This window comes from Strigops habroptila, chromosome 11 (genome assembly GCF_004027225.2).
Source record: "Strigops habroptila isolate Jane chromosome 11, bStrHab1.2.pri, whole genome shotgun sequence".
Classification (NCBI taxonomy): domain Eukaryota; kingdom Metazoa; phylum Chordata; class Aves; order Psittaciformes; family Psittacidae; genus Strigops; species Strigops habroptila.
Window position 1 is genome coordinate 38,143,577 of NC_046360.1, and position 16,992 is coordinate 38,160,568.

A 16,992-nucleotide genomic window follows, 5' to 3' on the forward strand; every position below is an offset into this window, starting at 1 on the left:
TTAAGTGTTTGAGATAAGGTTATGTGACACCACAGGTTAGAAATACCTGAACTGAATTTGGCTAAATGCCTGAAAACCACCTCACGGTGTATTCCTGTGGTGCTGAATGAGCTTCCAAGGAGTTGCCCAACTTCTGTTTTGAGAAAACAGTTCCTCAGGAGTGGTCTTTTAGGAGCTGCATCTCTCCTGGTTTCTTTGGGCTTTCCTATCTTGTGTTTCTCAGCCAAAATGCCACCAATGTGTTGAGCTAAAAGAAATTATCAAAGTGCAATAAACCCTGATACTTAGGAAGGGAAGCACAAGTATTTTTGTTTGGCACAGATGTCTGGAGAAAGAATAAAGTCAGATCCCTAGAATCCTACACAGGTTAATTCCGGTTCTCCTAAGCAGTGTCAGGGGAAACTTTTAACAACAAATAGTGTATTTTAGGGAAAAAAAAACCAAACCCCCGAACACACACAAATCTGTGTAATGCGTTAAAACCGAAGCAATGGGCTTCTGATGGGGAATAGACTAAAGAAATTCAAGAACCTTCTGACTCTTAGGACTCTCTATGATTTTAGCATTTGACCACTTGTTTTTCATTCATGACTTATATTTTTATAAATATTCTTAGTGATGAGAAGAAACTTTTGGGAGATGTGTGTAAATGATAGGAAGAGTGTGCTAGTAAAAGGGTTAGACCAGGCAAGTTGCTCTGGCTTGTTTAAATTTTGCCTGTATTTAACACTTTAAAAGCTGTAGAAGAATACAGCCAGGATACTGCTCTGGGATTTGGGGCATCCCTTTTGTGAACTATCGTGGAATGGTTCAGAGACCTTAAAGCTCCTCCAGTTCCAACCCCTGCCACGGGCAGGGACACCTTCCACCAGAGCAGGTTGCTCCAAGCCTCTGTGTCCAACCTGGCCTTGAACACTGCCAGGGATGGGGCAGCCACAGCTTCTCCAGTCAACCTGTGCCAGCGCTTCACCATCCTCACAGGAGGAATGAATTTCTTCCTAAGGTCTCATCTAAATCTACCTAATAACTGTATTTGAAGGCTTCTCATTTTTCGTGTGAGTTCCCATATTCCACACGTGTGGTGCAGAAATGTGACTTTCCTAATGCAAATTAAAGTCCTTGTTTCTCTTGCTTGACTTCAGAAGCCAACTTACCTGTTCATTTTTCCAGTTACACTGAAATGTGATGTTGAGCGCGTTTGTCATGCGTGTCCTTGTTTTTTACAGATGGGCTGAAGCCAGAAACCAAGGTGATGCTTACTGCTGCCTCCAAGAAGAAATCTAAGGCAGGGAAGGGAGATACAACCAAAGAGGACGAAAGCAGCAAGAATGACTCAGTCCAACCTGTTACCATTTCTCTTCTCTTTAAAAGATATGTCTTTGACACGCAGAAGAAAATGATTCAGTCCTGAGAAAGCAAGAGCAACCTCTGAACACGCCTGAAAGACCAGCTCTGAAATGAATTTCTGGGGGAATGTTTGTCTTGTTCCTCCTTTGCAAGCAGAGCTGTGAAGCTCCTGCTGACTGTGCGTCCCCTCCGAAATCCCTGCGGTCTGGTTTTGTTCTGTTAGAATCTGCTTATTTTGTCACCTCTGTGATGTGAGTCTGTAACGGGCTCTCGGAGAACGCTCCCTGCCAGCTGAGCACGTCCAGGGCTGTGTGTCCTGACAGCGGTGTTAGTCTGCAGGATTGATTGGAAGTTTCTCTTGTTTTAAAAGTTGCCACCAATATTAATCTAAACCTAATGGAGACGTGAATTTCATGTGACCCACAAAGCGAAGCTGATTGTTGTAGCTTTACTTCCCCGAGCAAAGCAGGAGGCAGAAAGCACACGATAGAGTAGGTGAAACCTAAAGTGGATGTTTCACATTCCTTCAGCTGCAGCTGTGTAAGATGCTATCTGAGAGATGGTATGGATGTGTTTAATAAATGATTTATATCTCAATGTTTTTCATATTAAACAACATGATGTGTGTAACTGAGAGTCTTAATTGTTCTCGTTGCTGTTCCAAAGGTTCAGAACTGATCTCCAGTGACATTTTATGTAGCTTTTCTGAATTTCCTGCCTGTTCTGCAGTGAATCCTATTCCAGAATTGTTTTCTTTTTTTTGTAACCAAAATCTCCTGTGTGTGAAAGAAGAAATTGCCTCTGGAAATAGTCAAGGGCTTTATTTCATTAAAATAATGATAGAAGATTGCAGCATAAGCCTTGTAAAATGAGTATCTCCAAGATGCTTTAGAAACCATTAGTTGTTTAATAGAGATTTCATGGCTGCTTTAGTTCTTCCTCTCAATTTCATGTCCTAGGCTCATGAAAAGGAGAACACTGGTAATGTCCCTTCTTTGTTACTTGCAAAGCATGGAACACCTTAACATGAAAACCAACAATAGTTCTACAGGTGTGAAAGCCGCAGTCTGGAACAGAACTTGGACTCGGTGCTTGGGAAATGTTATTTCCTGCCCCTTGAACACAGAGTACTTCTTCTTGGTGCTGTTAAATAGCAGCCAGTGACCCATTTGCTGAGACCAACCATGGAGGAGGACCCCATGTATAATATAAGTGCACTAGCTGCACATGGAAGTAAATAATTGTAATAGACTGCTACACTCATTAATCATTATTATACTATTAATAACACTCAGTGTTATCAAATATCTGTTGATGGGCCTGCATCCATCATGTTAACATGCTTTTTTTAGTCTTTTTCTTCTTTTAATTTCAAGGTAACCCAAGTGGACACAAATGGCAAAAAAAACAGCTATTGAGAGGATATTTGCAGCTGGACAGTTGTGAGGCAAGGTAGGTCTGGTATCTGAACTAGTTTGATGGTGCCCCTTTAAATCAGAACAGAATTAGTGCTTTGTGGAATAATCCCAAACAGTTTCTGCTGAGTGAGTCCCAGCAAAGCTTTAGCACATCCCTTACGATTATGGGGTATGCTTTCCATGTGATCCCAGAGGAATTAGGCAGGCAACTTCAGCTATGGCTTAACATGACTTTTGCTGCCAGCTTTGCTGGAAAGTGTATCCTTCTGTAATGACAAAAAGCATCTCGCCCCCCCCGGCACCTCTCCTTCCCCATTTCTCTCCTCTTCCCAGACACCCCCATCGGCAGTCTTTGGAAAGAATATTTGTTATCTGTCTTTTACGCCTTTATCAAATCCTGTTTCGTACCCTATACTGTTACCTCTGCTCAAGATGCTGCAGTGATGGAAGCTAGAGAAGCAGGTGACATAGGAGGAATGCTGTTATTGCCATCCCAGGTTAGTCTAAGAATTGCTGGTATAAAGAGACTTCTCATTAAATAAAAAATCAAAAGTGAATAATTAAGGAACTTACATTTTTATCTGTATAATTCTAATGTCAATTTTTAAATGGGTGACTACATTCTGCCACCTCCAGTTGGCGTTCTGGAAAGGAAAGGGCAGGCATTGGGAGAGGTGTCCTGCTGTCGGGTAGCGCTGGCTGTGGAGTTGCTGGCCTTGCACTAAGGCATTTTTGCCCAGTTCTGGAGAGGAGGCTGTCAGCGTAACTGCTGGTATGTGTTTTTACAAAGCACTGATTTCTCCCCTTTACTCTCTGGATTGCCCGTAGCAGGTTCAGTTGTTCTGGAGCTTGATCTGTTTGAAAACTCATCAGTCCTGAAAAGTTAGTTTTGCAGCCCTTGCTTGACTGAAGAGTCTTCTAGAAGTGAGGGTTTCAGGGTTTGTTTGCTTGAGGTACTTCAAGGGAGAGAGCCTCATGTGAGTCCCCTCACCGCTACCATAGCCTGTCCTTGTGCTTTTTCATCCTCCACGTAAAGCCCCATCCTTTCATTTTGCTCCCCAGCAGAGGTTTGCGTAGGTCAGGCAGCTGGAGAAATACCTGTTGAAGACTGGGGTTTGGTTTTGTGTTTTCCCCCATTTTTAATTCCAAAAGGAGAACTTAAACGTGCCCAGGAACTTTGATTATAATGTGCTATTCCTGCAGATCTCTGGCTGCTATCCTGGGGCTGTTGGATACACATTTGAAAAAGGGTGAAATGGTGGAACAAAATGATTATGAGAAAATCAAAGCTTTTAAAGACATTTGTAGGATGAACAGATGTTCAAACATTCTTTTATTTGGTTTCCAGACAGACGTGGAGACTTTCCTTTCATCCTCATAATCAGTGCATTATGCTGTAATTTGTAAAAATGGCATTAAAAAAATATTAACAGGGTCATATTGTGATCTACTGACTCTGTGTCATTAAGCTGTGAGTTAAGAACAGCAACTGGGAACAGGGGTTAAACACTGCAGAATGTACTGTGCTAGTGTATATTGTCAGGCTGTGCTATAATGAATCCAGAATGGGATAAAGATGTAAGGAGGCTTTTTAATAATACTAAGGTTGTCAGCATTGCAAAGCTAGGAATAATTCTGGCTGTGCAGATGTTTGGTGAGTAACACATCTTCGGGTTGTGGGGAGGGTGGCAGTGAGAAAAGCTTTGTTTTTACAAGCCTGTTCTCTGCTTCTCCTTGGAATTTATTTGGGGGCTGCAGGCTGGCTTGTGTTCCTGCCAGGAGGCTGGAGCAGTGAAGATAGAAGCATGCGGTGCCGTAGCAGGGTTCAGTAGGTGGCATCCTTCACTTGGAATCAAACCTACATCTCCCTGCCTGAATCCCAGTTCTGCACTGGCACCCCTAAGGAAGAGCTTGAATCCAGCCTGCAGCCCATCTCTTAAAGAACGTTTCTGTTAAACACTTTCAATGTATTTAATGGCCTGGGCAGAGCCATTAACTCTGACTTGTTGACCAAACCTTGAAGTACCCATGTCGTTTCTTGGTGTGTCTCAGTTGAAAACAGCTCTTGTTCTCAAATCCAACCAATTGTGCTAACTGGTTGCAAGTACCTGACTGTGGGAAAATGAGCCATCCACGCTGGCAGAGTTCTTGGTGTGTACAAGAAACCTCTTTCTGGGCAGGAGGCACTTCTACTTGCTGGAGCTCTGTGGTTGAACAGCCACGGGGTGGCAGAGCAGAAGTGAGAGCCCAGCAGGATGAAGAGGTGGAGGGATGTACCATGTCCTGAGCAGCCACGTTCCACTCCAGGACTGGGAGAGCAGCTCTGTGTTTGCGTTTGCAGAGTACTCTGGGATCTTGTGAAATGCAGGATGAAAGGCAGCAGAGGAATGCTGCCTTATTAGCGGTTTCAAAAGGTCTTTGTGTTTTCCTTTTAGCTTAATATCCACAGTGACCTGGAAAGCTCTTTATTTACAAACACGTAAGTTCTAAACAAACTTACTGAGGATATAAATAGAGTAATTTTAAGGCAGAGACTAGCACAGGGAGCTAACCTGCCAAGCCTGGGAGGAGGGGAAGAACTGGATGATTGCAGTCTTGCTGGATGATGGGCATCCAGAAGGAAGTCAAGGATTTGGGGAGGTTGTGTTTAAGGAAGATTGGAGAAGGAGAGTAGTCTTCGGGTTCCCCACAAACTCTCCTGCTGTTCTGTATAAAAAACAAGTTTAAAACATCATTTGATGCAGTTGTAGCTCCACTGTAGACAATATATAACAGGAGAAAGGATAGTGTATCTGCTTATTTCCTGTTGCCAATGCCAGAAGATGGAGTCTGTCCCACCTTTGCTGCTGCATGGCAGCACTGGGTTTAGTTCAAGTTGTTCCTGGACTTAGAGTTTAGGATAGAATGGGGTTCCCATTCTTCAGGAAGTATTACACTTCTTTATAAGTGTGTCTGACAAGGGTCCTTTTCCAAGGTGGTATAACCAGTCTGTAAGGCTTGTACCTTCTCCACCCTTCTCCAATACAGCTGTTACTTGTCAAAGGTGAATGCTTCAAGGGACCTCTTTGTCTCAAAGCCTCTGGTGTGCATTTGTATGCTTTTTCTAACAAACAGAAACTCTTTTACTTTTGGAGCTCAGGATCAGCTGTGAAAGGAACTCATCATACAGAATCAGAAGAACCCTGCAATATCCTTGGTAAATCTCAGCCCTACAAGACGCTCTGACTGTTGAGTCCTTGTCAGTCCTGCCTGCTCTAGCTCATGCTTCTTAACCAAACAGTAATTTGAGGTCTGGATCAAGAGCTGTTAAACTAACAAGCTGGCAGTGACCGAGGTGCCTGCTAGTGTTATTGTGCTGGCATTTTGGTTAAACTGATCTGGTTGCTTCTGATTCTTTTAGAAATCTAGGCTGTTCATTAGCTCTAGAAGGTTCTGTTTAGATCAGTTTCTTCTCCTTTGATTGGAAGCCATGCAGCCTTTCTGTGTTTTGGTTGATCATTCTTAGATTTCTCAAGGGCCTCGTTCATGTCAATCAGAGAGACTGCATCCTCCTCGGACCACAGGATTGCTTTTATTAGGCTGTATATGGCCCTCATTCAGACGTGTACGAACCAGTTCTTTTATAGTATTCTCTGTGAAAACTGATATTTTAGTGCCTATAACTTCAGTCTGACAGGAGTAATCCATGCCCTCATGGTGAATTCATTCCCAAAACAGCATTCCATAAGGACAAGCTGAAACTTGGACCGCACACAGTGGTTTTGCCTAAATTTCTTCGTTTTTGCTAACGTAAGCAATCGACTGTCTAGTTTTCTTTCTTAAGCATCACGTCAACCAAAGCTGAGTTGAACTCTGCACCCTCTGTGAGAATACTCTTATATTAATCAGAAATATCGAAGTCTTTCAGAAGCTCTTCTAGACACTGTCAAGTTGCTGAAACACTATCTGCATTGGTGCCCACCTGCATTAATGTGTGTGTGATTTCAGCAGAATTTGGGTCATACTGTCTATGGAGGACATTAGAAATGGAAATGGGGTATATAGAGATAATCATTGGAAGAAAGAAAAGTTGCTTACTTGTGCAGGAATTCGAGATATCCAAAATTACTCCCTCCCAAAAATTAGGCATCTGGGAAGTTTTCATTGCATGTATGTATTCTGTAACTTCCCATCTTTTCTTATTACTGCAGAACATCTGAAGTACCCATTTTTATATTGTAGCAAGGAATGTTTTCTGTCTTGCCAACGCTATCCTTTCCGGTGATTGATATCTTGGTTGTCACCACACACTGAGCCAAGGATTGTACAGAATCAAGTGACTATTCCAAATTCTCTTTCCTGAGTTGTAACTGCCAATTCTAAGCGATGGATTTAGGCTGAAATGTATGTGCAATGGCCCAGAAGTGCTGTAATAATAGTATCTGAGTCCACATTTATTTAGCAATTTAAATCTGTTGTTATAACAGGTACATAAATGTTTTAAGCATCACAGGTTTTTTAATACAACTTCTTTTCAAGTTGAGTTGTGGCAGTTTCAGCATTGAGAAAAGCTCTCTGCAAAGCATCTTGACTGATCAATTCTAAGTTTTGATAGTTTTTGACAATCTTTGCCCTTGCTATATGATGTCTTTCAGAAACGTTATGTGCAGTTCATTCTCACCAATATATTTGTTGCAGTAAATCCATGCCTAGTTGATGGGTACAGAACTGGAAGGAGGAGTTCAGCAAGTTGTCCACTGTCACAGGTGGGATGTTGCAGGTGTAGAGCTGAGTCTTCAGATGGTACCTGCTGCTGATCAGCATCCCACATCTCATCTGCCTACCATGTGAAGGCCACTTCTGAGTCTAGCCTGGAAGGCAGTTAGTCCAGACTCCTCAGAGCTCTTCCTTTCTTTCCTGGGATAGAAGTAAAGATGAAGCTATCTCAGACTTCCTCTTCACTGAGGCAATTTAGACAGAATTTGTCTGTCTGTTCCTTGGTCCTTTTTTGATCTGTGCTCTCTTCCAGAGGCGGATGATAAGATGGATTGTCTGTTGTGTGCCATGAACCCTAAGAAAGGAGGCTCATATGGGAGATGTTATTTGTCTCCCACTTCTAAAATGGGCATAGGTGAACCCTTTGTCCAGAATTATCTGCTTAAAAAAAACATTAATACGATCTGTGTAGGAGCAACAAAACCCACCTTCAGTTCATACATAAGGTTTGCTAATTTGCAACACTAGTTTTGCTGGGTAGTGTGGGGTTTTTTTTCCCCCCTTAATCAGAAATTTTAATTAGAGCATGCTGTATATTAACATGTGAAAGCTTTGAGTGGCAGTTCGGAATTGCAGAAGGATCAGCTGTCTGTAGGGCTGTAGCGCAGCAGGGATTAGCTCACACCCCTCTGCCTGCAGGTGCATACTGCAGCTTGAGTCGGATCATCAGAAGGTAGCCTTCATCTTCCTGATCAGACCTTGTCTCTTCCTAGTCCAAGGGACCTGAATTTAGGGGAGATCTGCAGATGCACTGATCATGCATAAGGTGAAAAGTCTCAAACGTGAATGACAGAGAGGTGAATTGTCAGACTATCTCACTGTGGGGTGATCAGCAGTGCCCCTTCATCTGCTCACCCCAGTTGTGATGCTGCCAGTGCAGGGAGCATTCCTTGTCCCTGTCTTTGGAGATCAGTGACTATGTTGGCACTTGTGCAGCTCCAGTTTTCAGTCCTGCCTGTGGAAGAGACCTGCCTGAAGAGTTTTCACCATCTCTGGTCTGCTGCTGTTGGCTGGCTGTAACACAGCATGCGTTGCACGTCGCTGGGTGTGAGGGAGCCTTGTGGGCTGATGTATTTTGAGTTCCTCAAGCTCCCTTACCTCATTTTTCTTCTCTCCTGCTTTAAAGCAGATTTGTGGGAAGATAGGGATGGATTCTAAAACATGAACATCTAATGTTTCCAGCATCACACTCTTGGAAAGTACAAAAGCTTCTGCCATGGGTAATTACGGAATAACCTACTTGTAAGGGAACTGTTTCCCCAGAGTCGTCACACTTGGTGGGTATCTTGTGTCCTTTGAGCCTGAAGATTTGTGTTTTTGTTCTGTCTCGTGTCAGTGTGGGTTTTTCTGTTATCCACATGAATACCCAATCACTTAAAAAACTGCTGAAATGCATTTTCCAAGCTATCCTATGGCAGTCTAACCCACAAGCTAATTATGAGACTGCAATTTTAATGTGCTTTTTACAGTTGATGTCTTGTTCTGCTGGAACAGAAGTCATGATTTCCCTTCCTCCTTGCTGTTGGTTTGTTTACCTTTATCAATGTCATCTGTCTTTGGAAGTGCAAATCTTTGCAACCTCTGTTGGTATGGAAAACTATCCATGCTTCTAATAGGTTTATTAAATCAATATGCTCTCCAAAATGAAGACTGATCAATAGTATTTTAATAATTTCAGTAATATCTGTCTCTTCTCTTGAGCATCTGTGCCCAGGGTACTGCTATGCAGGGTCCATGTTCTATGGAACTGTTCACAGTGATGCCCAAATCTTTTATTTTGGATGCTTCTGTTGATGTATCAGTGTAGTTCAATTTATACGTTCTTTGTGGTTACCTTTCACTTGTCAATACTCAATTTCAGCCCAGCTTTGGTGGTACTTAAGTTCTTCCTCCTCTTCTTCCTTCCAGTTAAATTAACTTCGGGCTGCTTGCAAATCTGTCCCAGTTACAGCTCTTCCCTTTCTGGGAGGTCATTTAAGTTAAGCAACACTGAGGCTAGCATGGAGGCTTGGCATTCTTTTAATCTTTCATTTAGGTAAAGCCAGACCCTTATTTTGCTTCTGTCCTTTTCTTTTTTTGCCTTTTTTTTGCAGAAGATCTTTGGTAAGCTGATGGTTTATGAGTGTATGTTGTTCTTTTCAGGTGTCCAGCTAACTTGGTTTTAGGGATTTTGTCAGTAACTGTCACAGGACTTTACTACCATTAGGATTTTTTGGGAGGGAGGGGGAACAGGTTCACTCTTCCCACTATCTTGAATCTCTCGTGTTGCAGTATAAGTCTACTTATATTGTATTTTTTATCCCTGTCCAGTGTGGTACAGAGAACAGACTATTCCTTTTCTCTTTGCAGCACTCTTACGTACTTGCAGACTGATCACAGCAATGCTTAGTCTTCTTTCCTCTGGACTAAATGTTCTTGGTTTGTATTGTCTGTCCTCTTGGGGCTGTGTTTCTGGACCTGGAGTTGTTTCTGTCTTCCTGAGCTTCTCCAAATGGTCCATGTCTTTCCTTAAGTGTGTTTCTCTCAACTAGGCAGTTCTCCAGCTTAAGGCCTCACGAGTAACTGGCTAAACAAAGTAGGATTTTAACTCTGGGAGTGTCTCAGCCCATCCTATTCATGCTTCCCCATCCACAGGTTTTGCAGAATCAGGAGTTTATTGCCCTAAGTTTAATGTGTGAACTCAGTATCACAGTGCCTCTCTCTAGGATTGTTATGGGCTTTCATTTTCCATTCTGTATTTACACATTTCTACATCCCCTCTTAAACAGCTCCCTGTTTTTTAGACTACTTCCCCGTTTTGCCAGGATCACTTAAATTCCAGTCGTTTCCTCCAGCCTTCCTCATCCCCACCACATCTACCCAGTCATCATGATCATTAATGAAAATATTGACTAGAATGAGCTCAAGGGCAGACCTCTGTGAGCCATGTTTAATATATCTCCCCCAAACAGCGAACCACTGATCACTATTCTCTGAATGTTTTCCCAACAGTGCCGTGTGCAGCCTATCGTGGGTTTCTGGAGGTGATTTTTCCCTGGCTTGCTCATGTGAATGTCTTGTGGAAAACTGTTGAAGATTGTTTTTCTAAATCAAGCTATGTACACATATATTCTAGGTGAATTTTCAGAGGTTTTGACTGTGCTTTCATTTGGCTTCAGCTGCAGAACTGGGCTGTGTGGAGCCTGCTGTCCGCAAGACGTGTTTGTTCCTGGCTTTTACTAGAATCCTTTTCTCAGAGAAAAGTCAAATTATTTCAATGTGTGAGAAGATGCGGGGAATGTGGGCTGCTCTGGTGCAAAATATGCTGTATGCAGGTGATGTGCAAGTTTTCCTGGTTCTGTAGGTGCATTTTCATCTTGACCTGCAAGACTCAGTCTTCACAGCCTTGACTTTCTCATTCAGGTGTGCTGTGGCCACAGCCCTGAATCAGAGCTGTGGTCAAACATGCAGTGCGAAACATCCGAACCCAGGCTGGGTCCAGTTTCAGTGCTGCAGCCTGTCTTTCTTGTGGCTCACGTCTAAATCACAGTGTGTATGTCTTTTGGGGCTATGAAGCAGCAAATTTTGCAGCTGAATTGAACAACAGTTTGGTTGAATCCTAAAAAGTCTGAGCAGATGTCCAGGCTCATTTTCACGTATGAAGTAAGTGAGGGTTTGAATTGCAGGTGAGTATTCTGGTCCATTTCAGTAATACAATGCTTTCAGTTGTGATTAAAATGCTTTTGTTAATATTTAAAAATCAAATAAGACATTTGCTGATAATTTGTCCTCCTTTCTTGGCCTTGCAGTAAGCCTATAATAAATTCAAGAGCTGATGTCATGAGGAGCTCTTGGTTTTAAGCCCATGTGAACATGCAGATATTAGGACGCCTTCTGCACCTTTTTGTGTAATGAATGGGTCTTAGTTGTTATAAAATGCTGCTCAGCTTCACCTCTGTGCAGGGTGTTAGGGGAACAATCCCCAGCAGAAAGTGTTTGCTATTGCCTAAGCCATGGGAAATGCTCTCTTCCTCCTCTAGCCTTGCTGCACTTGCCATTTCCCCCCCCGCCTACTAACTCAGAAGAGGAGGGAATCCTATCTTTGCAACCACGCAAGTGGGAATTAGCCCAACTGTGTATTTTACAGGTAAACTAACAAATAAGAGGAGAATCTGAGCGGCCCCCAGGGACCTGCAGTTGTTTGCTGCTGGGCCGCTCTATCTGCGCCTGGCATCAGCAGAAACCTGAGTGCTCCATTAGAAGTGGCCAACCTCTGTTTGCTGGGGCATGGGGCAAACAGAGCCAGCCTGTTCTGCAGACAGACAGACAGACTGACGGCCTGGAGCTGCCCCCACCCAGCTCTCTAGGGGAAATGATGAGGCTCTGAAACAAAAAGCTTGAAAGTAGGCTTGGTGCTAGTCCCCCTGCGGCTGTTGTTGCAAGCGGAGTAGGGGACACAGGGTTGCCTTTCAGGGCCGTGTGGGAAATACACCGAGTGCCACGCGTTAAGGAGGGTTGGGGCCATCTGGGGGTGCTGCTAGGAATGGGGAGTAATATGTGGTGCTGATGTGGGCCCCAGATAGAGACTGAGGTGTGGGCATCTGAAAGTCTGCATTCCAAAGCCTCAGGGGCTGCACGGGTAAGTTACCACTCTAGAAGATGATGGGGACAATAATCTATTATAGCGTCCACCCTTTCAGCTATGCCCATCGATTAATGCCTTAAAATACCCTCTGACCCACCCCAAGGAAGCTCAAACCTCTGCTGTCCTGTAGCATTACCTTGCAGTGAATGTGACTGCTCAAAGGATGCTGTGATGCTCTGGCTGCTCCCAGAGCAGGGGTATGTGTGCCATGGTCCCCATGGTGCAGCAGTTTTTACCTTGCACCTCATGGGTCATGGTGGAAATACATAAATGAGATGGTTTTGTCTTTTTAAGACAGACAGCACATCAGCCAAGGGACAGTGTGCCACAGTACACTGGGCTTTGATGGTATCATAGTCTGAATTCCTGATACCACTCCGAAGGCAAACAAAGTGGTCTTTCCACTCAAAGTTTGCAGATATTTGAATGGTAAATTCATCAGTTCTTCTATGCAGAAGAATAGACCTTTACCCCATCCTTACTGCTCCTCTGTCCCTTTGTTCCAGCTGTTCTCATCAGCAGAGCCCTTTGGTACAACCACTAAGTTGCTGGTTTTTGTGGGCTGTTTTGTTCCTAAATGCTGCTGTTTTGTTACCTGTCATTTTCTTTTGGAGTCTGGGTGTGTGAGCTACTCCACAGTAACACTGGAGTTGTGGAGGGTTTGTGCATAATCCTGCTATCCTTTTACTTGTTATTTCAATCAGTGTTACAAAGTGTGTAAAAGAAGAGTCCCTTGAACCAGCTGCCTTTTGTTCATTAACCTCTAGTCAGCGTGAGTGGCATTTTGGAATCAATCGAGATAGTTTGTGCTCTAAAAGCTTGAACGTGGAAATGAACGCTGCAAATACTGTTTTGCTTTTAGCTTTCCAGCCTGTGTTGGGTACATAGGTTGAACCGTTATTCTAATCACCTTTTGAAGGTAAAGGTGACATCCCATGTGTGGGATTTTCGGAAGTAACAGCCTTAAACCTACTCTTAGAGCAGCCAAAGTGAGTTTTAAGGCCAGCTTGAGTGGGATAGGCATGCAGCTGAGGGCCCAACTCAGGTCATTATGCTGTATGGCTGCATGAGGTACCTTGGTGATTGCCAGCAGAATTTGGGCATTTTCCCCAAAAATACAGAGATTTAACCTCTTATTTGTAGGACGTACTCTGATGCCTGTACAGTAGTCTCTAAACCGCTCCTCACATACACAGTAAGCTCTGGCATGCCTGCAGAGGAGGAAGGGAAAACATCTGGGGAAAGTAGCGCATGAGCACTGACTACTGAATGCATTTGACTATTGGCTTTTGTTTATAACAGTGTGTGACACCTAGGGAAAACCTACTGCAAAAACAGGGCACGGATGGCTCCACTTCTGGCTTAGAGCTTATGCCCATGTTTTATGTCAATTTGACCGTGGTGGTGTACTGTATCAAAGAATAATCCAGGCAGTTGCATGTTTCCTGAAGCAGTAGAAGATCTTGCTAAAGGCAACTGTGAATGTGCTTTACTGGTGTATATCCCTTAATGCAGAAGTCTTGTAGATTGCGGAGGCCCCCCCGGGTCTGGCTGGCCTGAGGTAGCAGTGGATGCTTAAGGTCTTACCTCTTGTAGGTGGTTCTTGAATTGCTGTGAAGGTTTGTGGTGATGAGGGTGTTGGAATGGGGATGGCAAAACTACACAGGCACTTTTGGTTGATTTGTGATGAACTTTAGCTTTTTAAGCCCCTCTCCCTGCACCAAGTGTAGGTCCAAAAGCCTACTGCTTGGCTTTGTGGCTTCTGAGACTTCTGAGGTGTTGGAGTGCAGAAGCAGCCCAATGATCTGGACACCAGCAAGGATTTGGCAGTGCTGCACTCCTCTTAGCAAGTTTCTCTGGCACGCATGAGGAGTATTTTGTTCCAGATAAGTGGATCATATGTCTTTTTAGTTTCAGCTACCTCATGTCTGTCATCTTCAGACTCGAGAAGAATTGCCCTGGGTGTCTGATGGTCTTTAGAGTGCCCATCTCTAAGCACTGTGGTAAATGCCTTTAGATTGCACTGTTCTCTGCCTCTGGGTTTGCGACTGATTCTTTTTCCCTCTTCCCTGTTTTTTTTCTGACATTCTTCTGGTCAGGAGGTTTTGTTTCTTACAGCACCAAGAGCAGAGTTGGAGGCGGAAGCAATGCAAAACTCTGATATGTCCCCATCTTTCCTCGATCTGTTTATCTTCCGCAGAGGCCTGATAGTGAATGACATTCGTATAAACAGTGGGTAAAAGACCTGATGTGCAAAGCTCAAACATCCTGTCATGATGTGGGCACATGTATTTGATTGAAAAATATACACCTAACAGGCATAAACATCTGATGTGTTTTCCTGGTTGAAATGTTGTGTCCCTGTGCTGGGGTTTTTTCAGTGCTGAAGAATGAATCTACAGTTCATTCTTCCATTTTCCCACCATCCGTAAGATATAACCTGGTTTTAATTCTGCTTCCAGCTGCTGACTGCGAGTTGATTCCTGCTGTAGACAAACTTACTTGCATGCAGGTTTGTGTGATGTAACCAACAATACTTCAGGGATATACTTAAAGGCTTTTCTCTTTCCAGCAGTGACCCATTAAATCATTTAACACATTTTAATTTAACCTTGTCTCTCCCCTCAATACACTTGAGGGAAACCACAGCTTTTCAGTCCAGAAAGCTGTGTAGGTAGGACCAGGCTGTCAAGTCAAATTGTGGAATCGCTATCCTTGCAAATTTTCCAAGACACAGCTGGATGAAAGCCTGAACAACCTGGTCTGCCTGCTAGATGGTATCCCAAAATCTTCTCCATTCTGAGTGATTCTATGAATCTTTTCCAGATTGTGCAGCCACATCTTAGTGGAGGGACGTGACAGAGCGTCCCAGAGCTGTGTTTCTGGAAGACTACTCTATTTCACAAGAGGGTATGTGCTCTTCCATATTGTTCAAGAGACAGACCTTGTGGCAAAACATTTAAAGTCTATGCTGTTGTCCTACATAGAATCCCAGAATCCCAGGACTGCTTTGGGTTGGAAGGACCTTAAAGCTCACCCAGCTCCAACCCCCTGCCACGGCAGGGACACCTTCCACTAGAGCAGGTTGCTCCAAGCCCCTGTGTCCAAACCTGGCCTTGAACACTTGCCAGGGATGGGGCAGCCACAGCTTCTCTGGGCACCCTGTGCCAGCGCCTCAGCACCCTCACAGGGAAGAGCTTCTGCCTCAGAGCTCATCTCCATCTCCCCTCTGGCAGGTTAAAGCCATTCCCCTTGTCCTGTCCCTACAAGCCCTTGTTCAAAGCCTCTCTCCAGGTTTCTTGTAGCCCCCTTAGGCACTGGAGCTGCTCTAAGGTCTCCCCTTAAGGAGCCTTCTCTCCTCCAGGCTGAACCAGCCCAGCTGGTCTGGTCTCCAGAGCAGAGCTGCTGCAGCCCTTTGAGCAAGAAACCATTTTCACATGTAGATAGGCTTGGTGAGATCTCTGGTAGAGAAGTACATGTGCAGTTGACTGTTTTGTCTGTGAGAAGTTTGGTTTTCCTGGGAGCTGTATCGTGCGTGCTGTTCACCCCTAGCTGGTCTCTTTGCCCTCCTGCTCACGGTCAAACTGCAGTGGAAAAGGCAATGGAGAAGGTCCGGTCTCAACCGAAAGAGCTGCGAAAGCTCACCATAATATGGCAAAGTGTCCACAAATGTACTATTTAATTCCCAAGTGCTTTTTCTGTCATGTTATTCTAAAAACTCGCGCTTTGCATCTCTTCCCAAACCTTGAAAACGTATATGAGAAAGTGCTCGTGTTACCAAGGTTTTGATTGTTTTTGTTGGTGTTTTTCTTTCATTTACCTCTCTTTCTTTGACATTGTTCCCCTTTTCATCTTGTCAGGGAAAAAGGCGAGGAGAAAAGGAGAGCAGGAGAGCAGACTTGGAAATAAAGCAAAACGTTTTCCAGGTGTTGGGGGTTTGTGGTGTGTTTTTTGTTGGGTTTTTGGTTTGGTTTTTGTTGGTGGTTGTTTTTTTGTTTGTTTATTTTGGTTTGGGTTTTTTGTTTTTGGTTTTTTTTTAAGCTTAGGCTTCAGGGAAATGCAGAAGTTTTACAAAGAAATCACATTTCTGAAAGACCAACAGATTTCAATAAACCAGAATGGGCTGAGGAGTAGCTATACCAGCACCTTTCCACAACCCAACCCACCCAGAGCAGCAGATGTGGCGGTCTCCATGCCACAGCACTTGCCGCTGTGCTCTGCCCCAGAGCTGGCTGTGTTGTGTTGGTGGACAGATAAAGCCAATGGAGAAAAATGTTCAAGATTGAAAAGTCCCAGCACAGGCAACTTAGTAGAAGGATATTTTTTAATGGTTGTGCTTATAATCTTGCAGGCAATCCCCCTCCCAGCCGTGTTGGATGTGGTTTGGAGCAACCTGGTCTAGTGGAAGGTGTGGCAGGGGTTTGGAACTGGATGAGATTTAAGGTTCCTTCCAACTCAAACCATTCTGTGATTTGCACCTGTTGGTCACTCTGCCATTCTCATAGGTGGGTTGTGACGCCCTGATCCGCTGTCCCGTTGCCGTGGTTGAGGTGTGCTCCCTCACATGCTCCACCTGCGGATGAAGGGCACTGAGGAACAGCAGCCCATGAGGGACCTCCCCAAGCCAGGTGGGAAGAGGGCTGGTCCCCCTGCAGCGACTCCTGGAGCACCCCTGGGTACCCAGTGGCCACGGGCATGATGCTGCTGTCATCACAAATCTTCGGTGGTTGCTGTGGAGATGAGATGCCCATGACCAGCTGTGGGACTACTTGGGACTGTTCAGGTCATAGACATCTCCATGGCGACCACAGGGGCTTTGTAACGGGTGGGGTATATAAGGCACAAGAG

At 44.2% G+C, this 16,992-nt stretch overlaps 1 protein-coding gene across 2 annotated transcripts in view; it reads left to right on the forward strand.

Annotated features, from left to right (window-relative positions):
- Positions 1-3,614, forward strand: part of EEFSEC (eukaryotic elongation factor, selenocysteine-tRNA specific) — a 104,907-nt gene extending 101,293 nt beyond the window's left edge. For both annotated transcript variants that reach the window (XM_030501018.2, XM_030501017.1), the window contains exon 7: positions 1,227-3,614. In XM_030501018.2, coding sequence (XP_030356878.1) covers positions 1,227-1,411 — 185 coding nt within the window. In that variant the 3' untranslated portion in view covers positions 1,412-3,614. The remainder of the gene's footprint in view (positions 1-1,226) is intronic.
- The last annotated feature ends 13,378 nt before the right edge of the window (positions 3,615-16,992 follow it).